General features: G+C 45.1%; 1 protein-coding gene across 1 annotated transcript in view; it reads left to right on the top strand.

Moving 5' to 3' along the window:
* KIF1B (kinesin family member 1B) overlaps positions 1-20,059 on the top strand; it is a 231,392-nt gene that overhangs the window by 161,678 nt on the left and 49,655 nt on the right. The window contains 6 exon segments of the mRNA XM_029579260.1: positions 5,340-5,458; positions 5,540-5,625; positions 5,972-6,104; positions 6,210-6,372; positions 6,584-6,674; positions 10,415-10,530. Of these exon segments, the coding sequence (XP_029435120.1) occupies positions 5,340-5,458; positions 5,540-5,625; positions 5,972-6,104; positions 6,210-6,372; positions 6,584-6,674; positions 10,415-10,530 (708 nt within the window).

Below are 20,059 nucleotides of genomic sequence, written 5' to 3' on the forward strand. Positions count from 1 at the left end.
AGCTCTGTACATGTTTCCCTTGCTACTTCTTTCCACTCCCTCGCTTTAAGGACAGACTGACAGCCCCTACATTTCCTTGAGTTCCTGCAACTATTTTGGTTATTTGTTTCATTTTGCATCAAGATGCTTAAAATCATTTTTTGCTTGTTTATTGTATTATTTACTGTGCTGCTTTCATTCCTGTTCTGACTTCAGTGAAGGTGATGGGCGTTTGTAACCCATGTTTAGGTGAAAGTGGGGTAAGAATGTGAAACTGTATGATTGTTTGTCATGCACAAGTGGCACTGCTTCCGTTCATGCCAACATATGCCTGGATTGGGCCACATGACAGTGAAATAAAGCTGCGTGAGTAGTCACTTTGTGCTATCTTCCTCTGGGCTGTATGCACGTTCACCAGGCTCACTAACAATTAGGAGCTAGAAAAAGCAGCAATGATGGCTTAAAACAGTCTCCATGGGCAAGCCATCCCAACGGCACCAAGAGCTCTCTCAGAGCTCAGAAAGAAAACCCGGTTTTTTCTCAGCACGTGTGGGCCTTTCTGTGCAGCTGCCTGCCATGCCAGTCTCCTCAATCTTTTCAGCCACTCATGGCAAATGGACATAGTTTTTGACTCTCCCTCTCTTAGCTGGTTCTTAGATTTTTTTGTGAAATGTTTTTGTTATTTTTCTCTTTCATTTTTTATTTTTTTCATAAGTTTCCAAAAAAATTCTTCATTTTCATTTGTTTAAAATTTGCAAAAATTGAGTTTGACTTGGTCTCTCTTGACTTTGCCATGTCACGATTCAGAAGGTGTAATTTGAACAGTGCAAAGATATCCCTTACCTGATGTTTCTAATTGCATAGCCTCTGCTTCTATCTCCCCAAGGGCTAGAACATATAGATATCATACACTTAGGGATTTTCTAAGTCCTCTAAGATGATATCTCCACATGTCCAGGCTAATTCAGCTCTGCTTATTGATGGAAAAAGAGACATTTGCCTAAACTAAAAAAAATAAAATTGAAATAGCAGAGTCCTTTCATGTTAAGCACCCTAAGTTGATGCACTTTTGATGCAGACATTGTTCCCCCTCCATCAAACAGGGAGAGAAGTCTCATCCTTCAGCATAGAAGGCTGCTGGTGCTGTACCACCACAAACTGTTAATGCAGAGGAGCACAAGAAGTCTTTATTGGTGCAGGGTTCAGAAAAGAGGTCGGCACAGGAACTATTTTGTCAGCAGAATCTCTTTTCATCACCGACTTTTCATTGGTACTGTCATCTAGTAGAGCAATGGCAGACCCAATGATGCTGCGACAAATCTTTTGGCGCAGAGAAATCGGACTCTGTATTTTCACTTCAGGCTATCCCTACAAAACCAAAAATTCCATTGGCTATGCCAGTTCATTTTTGGTATCGGGGTGGCTCTTCCCACTAAGTTCAGTGTGCTGCGGCAGTCAAAAAAACAACAGAATGTTGGGAATTATTAGAAAAGGAATGATGAATAAAATGGAAAATGTCATAATGCTCTGTATCACTCCATGGTGAGACCGCACCTTGAATACTGTGTACAATTCTGGTCGCCGCATCTCAAAAAAGATATAATTGCGATGGAGAAGGTACAGAGAAGGGCTACCAAAATGATAAGGGGAATGGAACAACTCCCTATGAGGAAAGACTAAAGAGGTTAGGACTTTTTCAGCTTGGAGAAGAGACGACTGAGGGGGGATATGATAGAGGTGTTTAAAATCATGAGAGGTCTAGATCGGGTAGATGTGAATCGGTTTATTTACTCTTTCGGATAGTAGAAAGACTAGGGGGCACTCCATGAAGTTAGCATGGGGCACATTTAAAACTAATCGGAGAAAGTTCTTTTTTACTCAACGCACAATTAAACTCTGGAATTTGTTGCCAGAGAATGTGGTTCGTGCAGTTAGTATAGCTGTGTTTAAAAAGGATTGGATAAGTTCTTGGAGGAGAAGTCCATTACCTGCTATTAAGTTCACTTAGAGAATAGCCACTGCCATTAGCAATGGTTACATGGAATAGACTTAGTTTTTGGGTACTTGCCAGGTTCTTATGGCCTGGATTGGCCACTGTTGGAAACAGGATGCTGGGCTTGATGGACCCTTGGTCTGACCCAGTATGGCATTTTCTTATGTTCTTATGTTCTTATGAACACCACCCTGTAGAGGAAAAATGTAATTGGAGTCTGTGGAAAAATGTTTTCAATATGCTAAAATAGCTACCTCTTCTACCATTAAAAGAAATGTCTTCTATTTTCGACACCATAGCTTCCAGGTTGGATATTCAAAGTACTATTCCTCCTTCTCAGGCTACGGCCAACATAGTCTAAACCCAAATTCATCCTCTCCCTATGGAGTCATCCTTGTCCAAAGATAGGCTCTCCCATAATTTTCTTGGATTCTTAGGAGGGTTCACAATCGTCAAATTACATTTTTATCATAGATTTGGTTTGAGGAAGGCGGTATGTATCAGATGAAGAGCTCTCCACAGGTCTTATTTGTTTATTCAAAAGTTCTTATATACCGGCCAGGAGAACATTTTATTTACAAATTTGACTGCTTCTCCTGGGAAGATTCCAAAGCAGTTTACAAAGAAAACACATACAATGAACATAATGCAAAAGCTTTTTCCAAAAAGCCAAACATTACTTTATATAAAAAATGTGGAAATCATCTATAGATTTGATTACAAGAGATAAGGAGTTTCAAAGATGTAGGTTTGCACAGAAAAAAAGCTTGTTTTGTTTCAGCGGCAGGGACCTGGATAGAAGAAATAATGCACAAATAGCGAGGGGCTGAAGATATGTCTAGCCCTTCTTTTGTTTAAAAAATGACGAGGGAAATGCCATTTAATCTTCAATAAGAAGATGACCCTGGAGAGGATGTTGTTGGGTTACATAAATTTATTGAGACAGCCAAGCAAGAAATAACTGTTCCAGTTCATAGACTTCTCTAGGAACTTCAAGCAAAAATGTGGCAAATACTATTATCTGATTTAATTTGATTTATATTCCACCATTCAGGCCTTCCTCTCTCCTTGCAGCCCAGCATTCTTCTGGCTTTAGCTATCTCCTTGTCACATTGCTTCATCATCTTCAGACCACCAGACACTCTCACCCCAAGATCCTTTTCTGGGTCCGTGCACATCAGTCTTTCACCCCCATCACGTACATCTCTTTTGGATTACTGCACCCCAGATGCATGACCCTGCACTTCTTGGCTTTGAATCCCAGCGGCACATCTTTGACCATTGTTCAAGCTTTCTTAAATCTCGTCTCATTCTCTCCACTCCTTCAGGTGTGTCCACTCTGTTGCAGATCTTGGTATCATCTGCAAATAGACAAAGTTTACCTTCTATCCCTTCTGCAATGTCGCTCACAAAAATATTGAACAGATCCAGTCCCAACACCAGTCCTTGTGGCACACCACTTAACACAATTTTCTCTTCAGAGCAGGTTCCATTTACCATTACTCATTGTCTCCTGTCAGTCAACCAGTTTGTAATCCCACGTCACCACCTTGGTGCTGACTCCCAAGCTTCTCATTTTATTCACAAGCCTCCTATGTGTGACCGTATCAAAAGCTTTGCTGAAATCCAAGTAAATCACATCGAGTGGTCTTCCTCGAACCACTTCCCTAGTCTCCCAATCAAAAAACTCAATCCTATTTGTCTGACAGGACTTTCTCCTGGTGAATCCATGTTACTTCAGCAGGAACCAGTGTCGCTCCTAATAGCCAATGAAGGAGAACCAGTCCCACTGCAACAAAAAGGAATTCTGGATTTTATTCCAAATACTTCCAGCTGCTGTCCAAATGGGTCCAAAACACCTGTCTTTTCTGGAACCAGGAAGTATTTGGAATAAAATCCAGAATTCCTTTGTTGTAGTGGGAATGCTATTAGGAGAGACACCGGTTCCTGCTGAAGTAGTAAGAGCTGTTTGTTCTCCAAGGAATAATTCTTTGGAGGAATATTTGAGGAGAACTTTTGAGATTTAGTCTGCAGCCTCCTCACTGGAAGACTGCTGAAGTTTGGTGGAAAGATCTGTCTAGGTTGTAGTCAAAAACCCGGATTAGATTTTTGTTGTAAAGGTTTAGGCTATGATTTTTCCTTAGCTCTGGGTCTAGGTTGATGCAGCTTCTGCTGTGACAGACAAGGACATTGGTAAAAAAAAAAAAAGATAAGTCTTCTTGTACAACATAAGTATGGTCTTCTGTTCGACTGCTGCAGAGCCCTTCAGGATACAGAGAAGTCACACGAAGACTTTGACAAAATGGGGATGTACCTGGAACAAGAACTAGGAGAGTGGGAGAAAATAGGCGAAGTGGAACAACAGTGGGCCAAATTATTATTAATTAAGGTTGCTTCATTAATCCCGTCAAATCTCTCTATACTTGAAAAATAATTATGGGTGGTAATGACACATCTCAGTGCTCAGATAAAATAATCACGTGCATCCCCATTTTTGTGGCTGACTTTATTCTGCTTGTCCATGGAGAAAGCAAGCTGCTCACCTGTAAAAGGTGTTCTCCAGACTATAGATTAAATCAGCCACACAATCTCTCCAACCTTCCCTTAGAGTTGAAGAATAACTTGCTATAAAGACTGAGGAGACTTGGGTAGCTATGCGGAAAGTCCTATTATATGATCAGAAAAACCTGTTTTTCTGTATTGGTGCTATTCGGATGATGTCACCCGTTTCAGTGGCTGATTTATCCTGCTGTCTATGAATAGCACCTGTTTTATTTTCCATGGGCAAACAGAATGAACAGTCCTATATGTAGGTACCATGTGATGTCATCACCCACATGTGGGACTGTTCATCCTTGCTGTCCATGGAGAATACTTGTTACAATTAAAGCAAAGCTGCATAACTGTATTTGAGATTCAGTGGTCATTATTAGACACTTTTTTTTTTTTTCCCCAAAATCCCTCACTAGTGCTTTATCTTAGACATGTGACCTGCTAGTTGAGGATGAATGAGTAGGTGGAAGGCAGGAGAGGGGCATTAGGAATCATTGAATCGATATAGGATGCTTGCTGTGGATGACGGGGCTGCTGAGTATGTTTAAGTAAGAAGGCAGATGGGGGAACTAGTCTGGAGGAAGAGGAGGGACAATCGGGGAAAGGATCTGATCAGGGGTGTAAGTGGGAATGGTTTCTATGGTCATTGAGTGGATGTCTCCGTGATGCTTTCTTTGTGGTCCTTTTAGATCATTGTCATCAATTATAGAGTATTAAAAGGACATTGCATACTGCCCCACACAGTATGGCAAGTTGAGTTTCTGGGGATCTTACACTGGACTGGTTTGTTTCTGTCCTCTTTCTCCTTTTCCAGGGCATTTGTATACCTGAGTAACTTGCTCTTCCCTGTGCCCCTGGTGCATCGTGTGGCTGTTGTCAGCGAGAAGGGAGAAGTGCGAGGGTTTCTGCGTGTAGCAGTCCAGGCCATCGCAGGTAAGCTGAGCTGAGACTCGCATAGGTCGGAAGAAGGAGCTCATTCTCCTCCATCTCACTACCTCCTCTCACTCTTTACAGCTGATGAAGAGGCCCCTGATTATGGATCTGGTGTTCGGCAGTCGGGGACTGCAAAAATTTCTTTTGACAATGAGTACTTCAATAAGGTAGGAATCTCAGAATAAGGAGGAGGGGGAGAACATTTTATTACTGGGATATCTGTAGCTCTGATCACAGCCATCTAGGATCCTCTGCACTTGCACACTTTCTCCCCTTAAGACAATGAAGCTGAATTGGAACTAATTGGTCACTAACCTCAGTGGCCATGTTACCAACAGGGATGCGTCCCTTATGATGCTTGAGTAGTATTAACTAGTAAGCAGCAGAGTGCTTGCCCTGCTCTAATGACGGAATTAAGCAGCTGATTTTCAATCACAGTAAATGCAAAAAAACAGGTTGCATTCTGTGTGGCCTTTTTCCATGATGCAGTGTGAACTTTTTCTTACCTCTTAGAGCAACATATCAACGGTTGCACTGACTCGCTCTGGCCTGTCACTAGAAGAGCTGCGGATTGTGGAAGGGCAGGGTCAGAGTTCAGAGGTCATCACTCCTCAAGAGGAAATCAATCTAATGAAAGAGGAGATGGGTGAGTGAGTGGCTTTAAGCAATTCCAGGTTTTCAGTGCTAGCAATGCTCCACCTGTTAGGAGTTGTCATTTGTGTGTATATGTAACATGGCTTGATTATTACAGAGTTAAAGTCTGGGAAGTTGCCAGATGGCAAGATATTGATGGAAGGATTTTCCGAGGACATGGGTGATCACCTGAAATTGGGCAGTATGTTCACATTCCGGGTCACAGTGCTGCAGGCCTGCGGTATCTTGCCTGAGTATGCAGATATCTTCTGTCAATTTAAGTAAGTATGGGCAGGGAAGCCTGGGACTCTGGATGTGTGGTAAGCAGCACTGACTTGTGTATGTCTCTGAGATCCTGGATGTTGGGTGATTGTTTATGGTTAGTACATGTGCCCGTATGAACTCTTGCATAGTTTCAGGATGGCTAACAGAATTGTTGAGGTACATGCTGTAACCTGTCACCACTCGTTGTTCTTTGTTTTTCCGTATCAGCTTTTTACATCGTCATGATGAAGCTTTTTCCACAGAACCACTGAAGAATAATGGACGTGGAGTACCGTTGGGATTCTACCATGTACAGAATGTGAGTGTTCCCGCTGTGAGTTTAGCATTGTGTGTCGTGCTTACATAACATTCATGAAAGTAAAAAGGCTTGAGGCCTATTCTATTTCATTTTGTTTTATTTTAGTTATTTTTATACTTTGTTTTAATTTTCTTATATTTTCTTATTATGTAATTGTATTATTTATTTATTTGTTTAATTTATTATTTTTATATACCGACATTCGATCTCAATTGAGATATCACACCGGTTTACATTCAGGTACTGTAGGTATTTCTCTATCCCCAAAGGGCTTACAATCTAAGTTTGTACCTGAGGCAATGGAGGGTAAAGTGACTTGCCCAAGGTCACAAGGAGTGACAGCAGGACTTGAACCCTGGTCTCCTGGTTCATAGTCCACTGCTCTAACCACTAGGCTATTCCTCCTCCCTAGCATGTAGACAGATGGACTCAGGACCTGTGGGTTATGTGCTCCCCTGTTAGCAGATGGAGATGGAATTAGGTTTCAAACCTGACGTCTCCTTAGATATACCCATGCAGTGACCTCAGCCATTCAGTATCTCTGTCTCCTAGCAGATGTGGACATGCTTTCCCTACACCAGCATCGGTGGTTTAACGGGATTGCAGTACTCGTTAGAAGAAGGAAAGTGCAAGGTGATGCATATAGGGAAAAATAACCCTTGCTGTAGTTACACAATGATAGGTTCCATATTAGGAGCTACCACCCAGGAAAAAGATCTAGGCATCATAGTGGATAATACTTTAAAATCGTCGGTTCAGTGTGCTGCAGCAGTCAAAAAAGCAAACAATGTTAGGAATTATTAGGAAGGGAATGGTGAATAAAACAGAAAATGTCATAATGCCTCTGTATCGCTCCATGGTGAAGACCGCACCTTGAATACTGTGTACAATTCTGGTCACCACATCTCAAAAAAGATATAGTTGTGATGGAGAAGGTACAGAGAAGGGCGACCAAAATGATAAAGGGGATGGAACAGCTCCCCTATGAGGAAAGGCTTAAGAGATTAGGGCTGATCAGCTTGGAGAATAGACGGCTGAGGGGGGATAAGATAGAGGTCATTAAGATCATGAGAGGTCTTAAATGAGTAGATGTGAATTGGTTATTTACACTTTCAGATAATAGAAGGACTAGGGGCATTCCATGAAGTTAGCAAGTAGCACATTTTAAGACTAATCGAAGAAAATTATTTTTCACTCAATGCACAATTAAGCGCTGGAATTTGTTGCCAGAGGATGTGGTTAGTGCAGTTAGTGTAGCTGGGTTTAAAAAAGGATTGGATAAGTTCTTGGAGGAGAAGTCCATTAACTGCTGTTAATCAAGTTTACTTAGGGAATAGCCACTGCTATTAATTGCATCAGTAGCATGGGATCTTCTTAGTGTTTGGGTACTTGCCAGGTTCTTATGGCCTGGATTGGCCACTGTTGGAAACAGGATGCTGGGCTTGATGGACCCTTGGTCTGACCCAGCATGGAAATTTCTTATGTTTATGGAATCGGCGGAGTTGAATCTACAGGGGATCTTGGCCTCCCACATAGTGGAAAAGACATCAGAGCAGACTTTCTCAGCAGGGAGAGTCTGGATCCAGGAGAATGGGTGTTGTCGGCCAAGGCCTTTCAGCTCCTGGTAGATCGCTGGGTCTTCCTGTCCATCGACCTGCTGGCTGCATCTCACAATGTGACGGTCTCCTGATTCTTCAGTCGCAGAAGAGATAAGTGTTCCCAAGGGATCGACGCCCTTCTTTAGACCTGGCCAGAGGAAGACTTGCTGTACACCTTCCCTCCGTGGCCTCGACTGGGCAAGGTCATTTGCAAGATCGAATGCCACAGGGGATTAGTCCTTCTAGTGGCCCCGAATTGGCCCAGACGCCCATGTATGCAGACATGCGGAGGCTTCTGGTGGAGACCCCCCTATGCCTCCCTCGCACAAGGACCTGCTTCAACAAAGTACGATCCTTCGCAAGGACCCAACTTGATTTTGTCTTCCGGTCTGGCCCTTGAGAGTGCTCGCCTAAGGAAGCGGGGATATTTGGCGGCAGTAATTTCCACCTTGTTCTGCGTGCAGAAGTTCTCGACATCTTTAGCGTACATGTGGATCTGGAGAATATTTGAGGCCTGGTGCGAAGAATGCAGAGTGGCCCCTCAGACGACCAAAATCCCTATGGTGCTGGAATTTTTACAGGACGGCCTAAATAAAGGGTTGTCCCTTAACTCCTTGAAGGTCCAGGTAGCGGTTCTCTCCTGTTTCAAAGGCAAGGTGAACGAGCCCGACTGCCAGCGCATCCAGACTTGGCGCACTTCCTAAAAGGGGTTAAACACCTTCAATCACCCTTACAGTGGCCGATTCCCCTGTGGACTCTTAATCTAGTATTGGATTTTTTTAGCAGGGTCCTCCTTTTGGCCGCTGCGCAGTTTATCCCATCGCCTGTTAACACTGAAGACTGTATTCTTGGTGGCGATATGCTCGGCTCGTTGCATCTCTGAACTAAAGGCGTTGTTGTATCGGGAGCCATTCCTCCAGATGACTCCAGGAGCATTACAGCGTCTCACCGTTCCTTCCTTCTTGCCCAAGGTAGTCTCGGAGTTTCACTTGAATCAATCCATTTCCATACTGTCCCTGGATAGACACAAGGACACGGAAGACTACCGCCTCCTTCGCCATTTGAACGTCAATAGGCTTTTAATGCGGTATGTGGAAATTTCGGAATCAGTGCACAAGACGGACCGCTTCTTTGTTCACGATGGAAGGAAACAAGGTGAGGCAGCTTCGCGAGCTACCTTAGCTTACTGGATCAAGGAGGTGATCACGGCAGCTTATGTAGAGGCAGGGAAGCCATTACCCTTTCAGGTTAAAGCTCATTCCACTAAGGCCCAGGCAGTATCCTGGGCGGAAACTAATCTACTGTCTCCTGAGCAGCGACTTGGTCTTCCTTGCACACCTTGTCCAGATTCTATCGCCTGAACGTCCAAGCCCGAGAAGACAAAGCCTTTGCAAGGGCGGTGCTATCTGGACCACGGGCAGCCTCCCGCCCCATTCGGGAGTTGCTTTTGTACATCCCATTGGTCCTGAGTCCATCTGGCTACATGCTAGGAAATGGAGAAATTACTTACGTGATAATTTCGTTTTCCTTAGTGTAGACAGATGGAATCGGCATCCCACCCATGTTTACCCAAGAACTGTGCCAAGGAATCTCCCATGAGGTGAATTTCGATTCCAGGAGGTTATGGGTAAGCTATCGCCCAATCTCTAGATTAAGGCATCTATAATCTCGCTGGGATTCAGCGCTTATGTTTGTACGGTTATGGTTATCTGTTTTTAATCACGTTTTTTATCATATTGTAATCAAATTTTAAATTAAGTTTTTTTTCAATAGTAAGTCCACAATGGCTTTTGAAGAGAATACTGAAGGGCTGAGGTCACTGCAGGGGATGTATCTAGGGTGACTTCAGCCTTGAAACCTGACTCCGTCTCCATCTGCTGGCAGGGAGCATATAACTCATTGGTCCTGAGTCCATCTGTCTACACTAAGGAAAACGAAATTATCAGGTAAGTAATTTCCCCATTCTATATTATCTTATTTCAAACTGTCCTTATTATTTTACTTGTTATAATAATATTCAATGTTTTTTTTAGTTGTTTATAATTGGTATATTGGTATATAAATCAAATAAATAAAATAAATGTGTGCGGTGTTGTGTGCCTCTCAGCAGGCTGTATCTCAGACTTGTGTTCTTGATTCTAGATTTCTGTGGAAGTAACAGAATCCTTTGCTGAGTACATCAAGACTAAACCAATTGTGTTTGAGGTATTTGGCCATTACCAGCACCATCCACTACACCAGCAGGGACAGGATCTCAGGTAGGAACTTGGGAGATGGGGCTCAGCTGATGTCACAGAAGGGAACCATGAACCTCTGGTAGGAAGGATAGAGGCCATGTAAAGAGCTGTAATAGTGTTCATAGTCATGTTCAATGAACAGAATGCAATGAATATGAAATGAAGAGGTGAGGCAGGAAAGTGGGACTTGCAGAAGGAGGATTTCCAATAAGAACATACTAATAACCAACTTACAAATTATATCAGATAAAATTGTGTAGGGGTGCCAAAATATGTTAAGAATGGCATAGAGTCAAGCAGGATAAAAGTTTTGCAGGAAACAAAGGTAAAAGGGGATGAGTTTAATAGTGGGGATGTATTACTACCCACCCGGCCAAGATGAGGAAACACTGCACAGTGCTAACAGAGATTAGACTGGCGAGTAAAATGGGCAATGCAATAATAATGGGAGGCTTCAATTACTTGAGAGTTGATTGGGTAAGTGTCCCTCATCCCCTCATCCCCGCCCCCCCTTCTTCCCTGCTCCCCTTCCTTCCTCCACCCTTGCCCTTCCTTCCACCCTCCCCTCTTCCTCTTCCCCTCTCGTCCCAACCTTCCCCAACGTCCTTCTACCTTTCCACTACCGCCCATATACTTTGTTGCCTTGTGAATAGTTGCCTTGTGAATAGTTAATGAACCTATTCTCTTTTACTCTCCTTAAGAGTTTATCATATAACCACCAGTCTCAAGTTGAATTAATTGTTTTAATGTTTATATATTCTAATTTATTGTAAAGCTAAATAATGTCTATGTTTTCTATCCTAAATCATTGTAAAGCCTGTTGCTACGTTACGTTACATTGTGAACCGGGGTGATGTTTTTAACGTGCCCCGGTATATAAAAAACTATTAAATAAATAAATAAATAAATAAATAAACATAAGGACATGCTAGGGAGGTAAAGTTCCTAGATGCCATCAGTGACTGCTGAGAGGTCCTGGTGCAAGAGATAAAGGTTGCACATCCACTTGGTAACAATGATCGTAATGCAAGAAAATTTGACATAATCATTGGAGGGCGAATACTAAGGACCATTTAACTATAAAAAGGGAGACTATGATAAAATGAGGACATTTCTTAGAAAAAAAACTGAAAGGAGCAATCCACATGGTTAAAAACTTGCAGGAGGCGTGGGGCACTGTTTGAAATTGCTATTCTTGAGGCTCAGACAAAATGTATTCCATGTATTAAAAAAGGTTGAAGAAAAACCAAACAACTGCTGGTTTGATAGTGAGGTGAAAGAGACAATTAAAGCCAAAAGGGCATCATTCAAAAAATGGAAAGCTGACGCAAACGGAGAAAATAGGGACGATCCTAAGAACTGGCAAGTTAGATGAAAGCAATGAATTAAGCAAGCAAAGAGAGAATTTGAAAAGAAGCTTGCCAAAGAGATACAAATAAGTGATAACTTCAAGTGCATGTGAAACAGAAAGCCTGTGAGAGAGTCTGAGGGGTAAGAGGAGCTGATTATCAGGGAGGACCAGGAAATGACAGAAGAGCTAAATGAATTCTTCCTCTCTGTCTTTACTGAGGAGGAGGCTGCCAGAAACTTTTTTTTTTTTTTTATGGTGATGACTTTGAGCGACTGTGAAACTGGAGGATGTGATATCTTAGACTGACCCTCTAAAGAATAGCAAATCACTAGGACTGGATGATATTCACTCCATAGCTCTGAAGGAGCTCAAAAATGAACTGCAGACCTGTTTCTGGTGACCGGTAACCTAACATTTAAAACAGCCAAGGTACCAGCAGACTGGAGAGTGACTGATGCGATGCCAATTTTTAGAAAGGATTCCAAGGGTGATTCAGGAAACTACAGAAAGTGAGCCTGACATCAGTGCTGAACAGAATGCTTGAAGCTGTTCTTAAAAACAAGGAGGTCCAAATTTGGTGCCACTTATCCGGATAAATCAAAATTTATGCAGCTAAGTGGCAGTGCCTGAATATGTGCCCGGGATCAGCGGCTGCCACTTGGCTGGATAACTACGTATCCAGCGGCAGGCAGGGTGAGGGCAAAAGTGAGAGGAGCTGAATTAGCTCAGTGTGCTGTGGTTGTCAAAAAAGCAATCAAGCCGATACAGTAAAAATCGCGGGAGAGCGGGCGAGCGCACAGGACACTCTCCTGTGCGCACAATACAGTAAATTAATTTATTTAAATTAGGGCCGGTGGTAAAAAGAGGCGCTAGGGACACTAGCGCATTCCTAGCTGACGCTCAATTTTGCCGGCATTGGTTCTCGAGCCCGCTGACAGCCACGGGTTCGGAAACTGGACGCCGGCAAAATTGAGCATCTGTTATTTCAAATTTTTTTTTTTTTTTTTACCTTTTTTTAACTTTCAGGACCTCCAACTTAATATCACCATGATATTAAGTCGGAGGGTGCACAGAAAAGCAGTTTTTACTGCTTTTCTGTGCACTTTCCCGGTACCCGGAGAAATTAACGCCTACCTTTGGGTAGGCGCTAATTTTTGAAAGTAAATGTGCAGATTGTCTGCACATTTGCTTTCTGAATCGCGCGGGAATACTAATAGGGCCATCAACATGCATTTGTATGTTGCGGGCGCTATTAGGTTTGGGGGGGTGAATGCGCATTTTTGACGTGCTATTACCCCTTACTGAATAAGGGGTAAAGCTAGTGCTGTATCAGCCTGAATGTTAGGAATTATTAGGAAGGGAATGGAAAATAAAACAGTGGATGTGATAATGCCTCTGTATCGCTCCATGATGAGACCGCATCTTGAATACTGTGTACAGTTCTGGTCGCCAGATGTCAAAAAAAGATATAGTTGCACTGGAGAAAGTGCAGAGAAGGGCAGCCAAAATAAGGGGCGTGAAATGGCGGCCCTATGAGGAAAGGCTAAAGAGGTTAGGACTTTTCAGCTTGGAGAAGAGACGACTGAGGGGGGATATGACAGAGGTGTTTAAAATCATGAGAGGTCTCGAACGGGTTAATGTGAATCAGTTATTTACGCTTTCGGATAGTAGAAAGACTAGGGGGCACTCCATGAAGTTAGCATGTGGCACATTTAAAACTAATCTGAGAAAGTTCTTCTTACTCAACGTACAATAAAGCTCTGGAATTTGTTGCCAGAGGATGTGGTTAGTGCAGTTAGTGTAGCTGTGTTTAAAATAGCATTGGATAAGTTCTTGAAGGAGAAGTCCATTACCTGCTACTAATTAAGTTGACTTAGAAAATAGCCACTGCTATTATTAGTAACAGTAACATGGGATAGATTTAGTTTTTGGGTACTTGCCAGGTACTTGTGACGTGGATTGGCCACTGTTGGAAACAGGATGCTGGGCTGGATGGCCCCTTGGTCTGACCCAGTATGGCATGTTCTTATGTTCTTATTGTGGCAATCCTGAAAACCTGACTGGCTAGGTTTGCCTCCAGAAGAACGTTGAGAAACACTGAACTAGGGTATAGTTATTTACCCTTTCCTAGTGTGTAGGCAGATGGACTCAGGACCAATGGGTTATGTGCTCCCCTGCTATCAGATGGAGGCTGAGTCAGGTTTCAAAGCTGATGACACCGAAGATACTCCCCTGCAGTGACCTCAGCCCTTCAGTATCTCTCCGTCTCCTAGCAGATGCGGATTGTGCCTTCCCTATCGGGAACACAGTATTTTTTAGAAGAGGAAATTTTACCTTTAAATTGGAGAAATATTGAGCCCCACTTTCCTGTGGTGATACCTAAAGGTCCCTCCCCCAGTTGAGAATTTCTGAGGTGATTTCCGAGATCCCTCAGAAGTTTGCCTTGGTCTGGTAGCCGGTTCCTGGCATGGACTGTGCTGCTGAAGCAGCTGAAAGGCAACGAGTGCAGGAAGCCGAGTGCGGCGGTGACGGCCAAAGCCCTCTCCCTCCCCCCCGCAGCCGGAGACCGTCTGTGAACTCAGCTGGTAAGCGCTGAGCCCAGGTAACTAAAGAAGAACTCCTCCGATTCAGAGATGTGGAAGAGCTTTGGTAAGTCTTTCCTCCGTTCTCCTTGCTTGGCGCGCCTTACCGACGATGTTCCCAATCCCGTTAAGGGAAGGGGGTTTCCGAGTGGGTTGAGCGGCCCCCTGATGGGCTAGGCCCTGCTTCAGACTCTGTGGGCACTCCATGTGGCAAGCTGCAGCAGCGCCATCTTGAGCATGGTTTGGTGCGGCGCCATTTTCCCCGCATAACCGCGCACCTAAGTACATTCATACATTCGCGCACAACCAGACACTTATACTTACGCGCGTTGGGGTGGATTTGTGCGCGCTCGAGCTCAGGTACTAATCGGCTGAACGCACAAGCTACAGTTAACTATGGCTCCAGCAACAAAGAAGCACAAGTGACACTCCCTTTGTGCTGCCTGCCATATTAGGGCTACACAGTCTGATCCTGAATCCTTCCTGTGTCAGCACTGTGAGGAAGTCCAGAGGGCTGGACTCTCAGAACTTCTCCAAGCCCAGTCCCTCTCAGTCGGAGGACGGGTCAGCCATGACCTTATCTGGTAGCACCCCGGAGTCTGAGAAATCCCGGGGGCTGCATCCTCCTGGGGAGAGGGCAGTTCAGCGGCCCCTACCCCATTTCCCCTGTGGGCTAGGTAGGACCCGGCAACTTTTTCCTGGGTGTAATTCTTTTCAGGGCCTTCAAGTCTTTGCTCAGGCACAGTCGCTGCTGCTCCTGCCCGTCTGAGCCTCAGCTGGGAAGGCCTCGTCCTCCCAGCCCTATCAGCATGCCTCAGGACATGTGTCACCTCACCAAGGGTATCCCTGATAAGGGACCCTGACAACATGGACGATGATGGGGACACAGACTCCTTGGAGGACGGTTGAAATCCCTCCTGCCTGGAGCCATACCGGTCCATGTTACGGTTTTTCCATAGAGCTGAATTGCCGACCCTGGTGTCCCAGACCCTGAAGACTCTGGGAGTCCCGGCAAGGACCCCATGTGGAACCAAAAAGGAATCCCATCATGGTGTCTCTACGGAAAGCCCTTGCTATTTTCAGTAGGATGCCCCAGAAGCCAGTTTTAAATGAGGTCGGGCCTTGGAGGCCTTGTACCTTTGGACCCGGCGGCCAAAGAACGCCTGTGTTTCCCGAAAGTGGATGCCCTGGTGTGCACCGTCTCGAAGCAAACAACTATCTCAGTAGAGGGAGGAGCGGCCTTGAAGGATGCATATGATAGGCGGTTGGAGTCCATCCTTAAGCAAGTCTTTAATGCGACAGCAATGACATTGCAGATCGCTTCCTGTTGTGCATGTGTGGCTTGTTCATGTCTGCTTCTCTCGAGAGAGGCAGATAGCTCAGGGGCGCATCCCAGAGATGCGATGGAGCCGCTGCGGCCTTCCTAGCAGATGCAAGCTCTGACGTAGTGCATACCTCGGCCAGAGGACAGCTATGGCTGCGAAATTGGTCAGCAGATGCAACCTCTAAGGTAAATCTCACAAAGATGTCCTTTAAGGGATCCCTTGTATTCAGAAGCAAATTGGAAAAGCTAGCCAGTAAGTGAGGTGAACCTCCAGTGCCTTAGCTAACAGAAGAAAGAAAAAGAGTCACAGCACCCATGAGGGGTCGGACCAGGAGCTCTCAGCGCTTCAGCCCTACAGAAACTTGTCATTTCAGACCTCTCGGCCCTCGGGAAGGTATCAGGTCTTTCAGAGCTGACAACCAAAAAGAGGAACTGGTTCAGGTTCAACCCAAACTTCCCAATGAAGTTTGGCCAACTCATCCACAGGATAAGGAGATAGTGGGCAGACTATTCATCTATCAGAGGTGGGTCGAGATCACGTTGGAGAAATGGGTACTGGACATCACATGAGAAGGATACGCTCCAGAATTTTGCAACATCCCTCGGGACATGTTTATGATATCATCTTGACACTCCCAGAACAAAAAACTGGCAGTGGAATCCACATTGATAATGCTCCTCAGTTTGAGGGCTATAACCCCGGTACCTAAACCCCAGGAAAATATGTGGCGTTATTCCATCTAGTTCATCTTACCCAAGAAGGAGGGTTCATTTTGCCCCATCCTGGATCTCAAGAGCATCAATCGTCATCTGTGGGCAATTCACTTCCGCATGGAAACTCTTCGCTCCATCAAAAAGGCCCTACAACCGGGAGAGTTCTTAACATCCCTGGACCTCTCGGATACCAATAAAACCCAATAACCCTGGACCTCTCGGATACCAATAAAACCCAATAACATCCCTGGACCTCTCGGATACCAATAAAACCCAATAAATAAATAAATAAATAAATACCTTTCTTCATATCCGAATCCATCAAGACCACCAGCATTTCCTACGCTTCGTGGTACTGGGCCGCCATTATCAGTTCCAGGCATTGCCCTTCAGCCTGGAAACTGCCCCCAGAACATTCTCCAAACGTATGGTGGTCGTAGCTGCAGCACTGAGGAAAGAAGGGATCCTGGTGCACACTTACTTGGACTGGCTGATCTGAGCGAAGTCGTTGGAAGAGAGCCTCCAGGTGACCAGCAGAGTCAGGTCTCTGCTTCAGGAACTCAGTCGGGTTGTGAACATGGACAAGAGCAGTCTCAAGCCTTCCCAGTCCTTAGAGTACCTGGGAGTCCGGTTCGACACCAAGCAGGACAAGGTCTTCCTCCCTTCCTCGAGGATAAGGAAACTGATGTGCCAAGTGTGTCGGTTGACGAACACAATGCGCCCCAAGGTGTGGAGCTATCTCCAGGTCCTCGGCCTGATGGCATCAACCCTGGAGATAGTACCATGGGTGAGGGCACACATGCGGCCACTCCAACGCTTCCTGCTGTCACATTCAAAGCCACTGTCTCAAGACTACTCGATTCGCTGCCTCCTACCGATAGAAGTATGTTTTCGGCTTCGGTGGTGGCTACAGGAAGTGCATCTAAGCAAGGGTGTAAGCCCGTCCCCACTGAACTGGCTAGTCCTCAAGACAGATGCGAGCCTCTGAGAGTGGGGAGCCCACTGTCAGGAATTGACAACCCAGGGGCGATGGACCAAGGAAGAGGCACGTTGGAACATAAACCGCCTGGAAGCCCAAGCTGTCAGATTAACGTGTCTGCAATTCAGCCACAGGCTCCTGGGCCAAGCAGTATGCGTGATGTCGGACAATGCAACAATGGTAGCCTACATCAACTGCCGAGGAGGAACCAAAAGTCACCAAGTGTTTCTGGAGGTAGACCTCCCTTATGGAATGGGTGGAGTTAAATCTACAAGGGCCTCCCATATCACAGGAAAAGACAACGTCAGAGCAGACTTTCTCAGCAGGGAGAATCTGGATCCAGGTGAATGGGCATTGTCGACCAGAGCCTTCCAGCTCCTAGTAGATCACCCAGCGATCTACTGGCCACATCTCACAATGCAAAGGTCCCCTGATTCTTCAGTCGTAGATCAGCACTCCCAAGGGATCGACGCCCTTGTGCAGACCTGGCCGGAGGAGGACTGCTGTACGCCTTCCCTCCTTGGCCTCTCCTGGGCAAGGTCATTCACAAGATCTAATGCCACAGAGGATTAGTCCTTCTGATGGTCCCAGATTCCTTTGAGAGGGCGATGCTTACTGGACCACGGGCAGCCTCCCACCCCATTCCGGAGTAACTTTTGTACATCCCATTGGTCCTGAGTCCATCTGACTACACGCTAGGAAATGGAGAAATTACTTACCCGACAATTTCATTTTTCTTAGTGTAGACAGATGGATTCAGCATCCCGCCCATGGCTGTCCATGAATGGTGCCAGGGAATCGCACCTGAATCTCAATCCCAACGAGGTTAGGGGTAAGCTTTCACCCTATCCCTAGATCTGGGCATCTATAATATTGCTGGGATTCAGCGCTTATGGTTGGTTGAGTACAGTTACGGTCACCAATTTTAATCAAGTTTTTAATCAATTTCTTAATCAAGTTATTATATTGTATTTAAGTTTTTCAGTAGTATGTCCACAATGGCTTTTGATGAAAATACTGAAGGGCTGAGGTCACTGCAGGATGTATCTAGGGTGACGTCAGCTTTGAAACCTGACTTCGTCTCCATCTGCTGGCAGGGGAGCACATAACCCATTGGTCCTGAGTCCATCTGTCTACACTAAGGTAAATGAAATTATCAGGTAAGTAATTTCTCCATTTCAAAGAACACAAGGACTAGGCAACACTCCATGAAACTAGCAACCGACAGATTTAAAAATTGTAGGAAATATTTTTTAACTCAGCACATGATCAAACAGTGGAATCTGATACATAGGATGGGGTTTCAAAAGAGGACTGGACAAGCTCCTGAAGGAAAAGTCCATGACTTTCATTGTAAACTGATGTGATGTATCCAACGAATGTTGGTATAGTAAAAACTTTAAATAAATAAATAAATGACTAGTTATTAGCTGGATAGACCTGGGAAAGCCGGCGCTTATCCCTGGGAGTAAACTATAAGAAATAGATCAACTGTTGAGGATCCGTTGATATTTGTGATTCTGAGTGGCTGCAGTTGGAGACAGAATGCTGGTTGGTCAGACCTAGCCTGGCACTTCTTATATACAGGATGCTGGGCTCTGTGAACCTTGCTCTGACCCAGCCTGGCACTTCTTATCTTATACACAGGATGCTGAGCTCTGTGAACCTTGCTCTGACCCAGCCTGGCACTTCTTATCTTATATACAGGATGCTGGGCTCTGTGAACCTTGCTCTGACCCAGCCTGGCACTTCTTATCTTATATACAGGATGCTGGGGCTCTGTGAACCTTGCTCTGACCCAGCCTGGCTCTTCTTATCTTATATACAGGATGCTGGGCTCTGTGAACCTTGCTCTGGCCCAGCCTGGCACTTCTTATCTTATATACAGGATGCCTAGCTCTGTGAACCTTGCTCTGACCCAGCCTGGCACTTCTTATCTTATATACAGGATGCTGGGCTCTGTGAACCTTGCTCTGACCCAGCCTGGCACTTCTTATCTTATATACAGGATGCTGGGCTCTGTGAACCTTGCTCTGACCCAGCCTGGCACTTCTTATCTTATATACAGGATGCCTAGCTCTGTGAACCTTGCTCTGACCCAGCCTGGCACTTCTTATCTTATATACAGGATGCTGGGCTCTGTGAACCTTGCTCTGACCCAGCCTGGCACTTCTTATCTTATATACAGGATGCTGGGCTCTGTGAACCTTGCTCTGACCCAGCCTGGCACTTCTTATCTTATATACAGGATGCTGGGCTCTGTGAACCTTGCTCTGACCCAGCCTGGCACTTCTTATCTTATGTACAGGATGCTGGGCCCAATAGACCTTGGTCTGACCCTTATGTTCTTATGTACAGGACGCTGGGCTCGATGGACCTTGGTCTGACCCAGTACGGCACTTCTTATGTTCTTATATACAGGATGCTGGGCCCGATGTCTGACCCAGCCTGGAACTTATCTTATGTACAGGATGCTGGGCCCGATGTCTGACCCAGCCTGGCACTTCTTATCTTATGTACAGGATGCTGGGCCCGATGTCTGACCCAGCCTGGAACTTCTTATTTTATGTACAGGATGCTGGGCCCGATGTCTGACCCAG

Source organism: Rhinatrema bivittatum, chromosome 15, assembly GCF_901001135.1.
Source record: "Rhinatrema bivittatum chromosome 15, aRhiBiv1.1, whole genome shotgun sequence".
NCBI lineage: Eukaryota > Metazoa > Chordata > Amphibia > Gymnophiona > Rhinatrematidae > Rhinatrema > Rhinatrema bivittatum.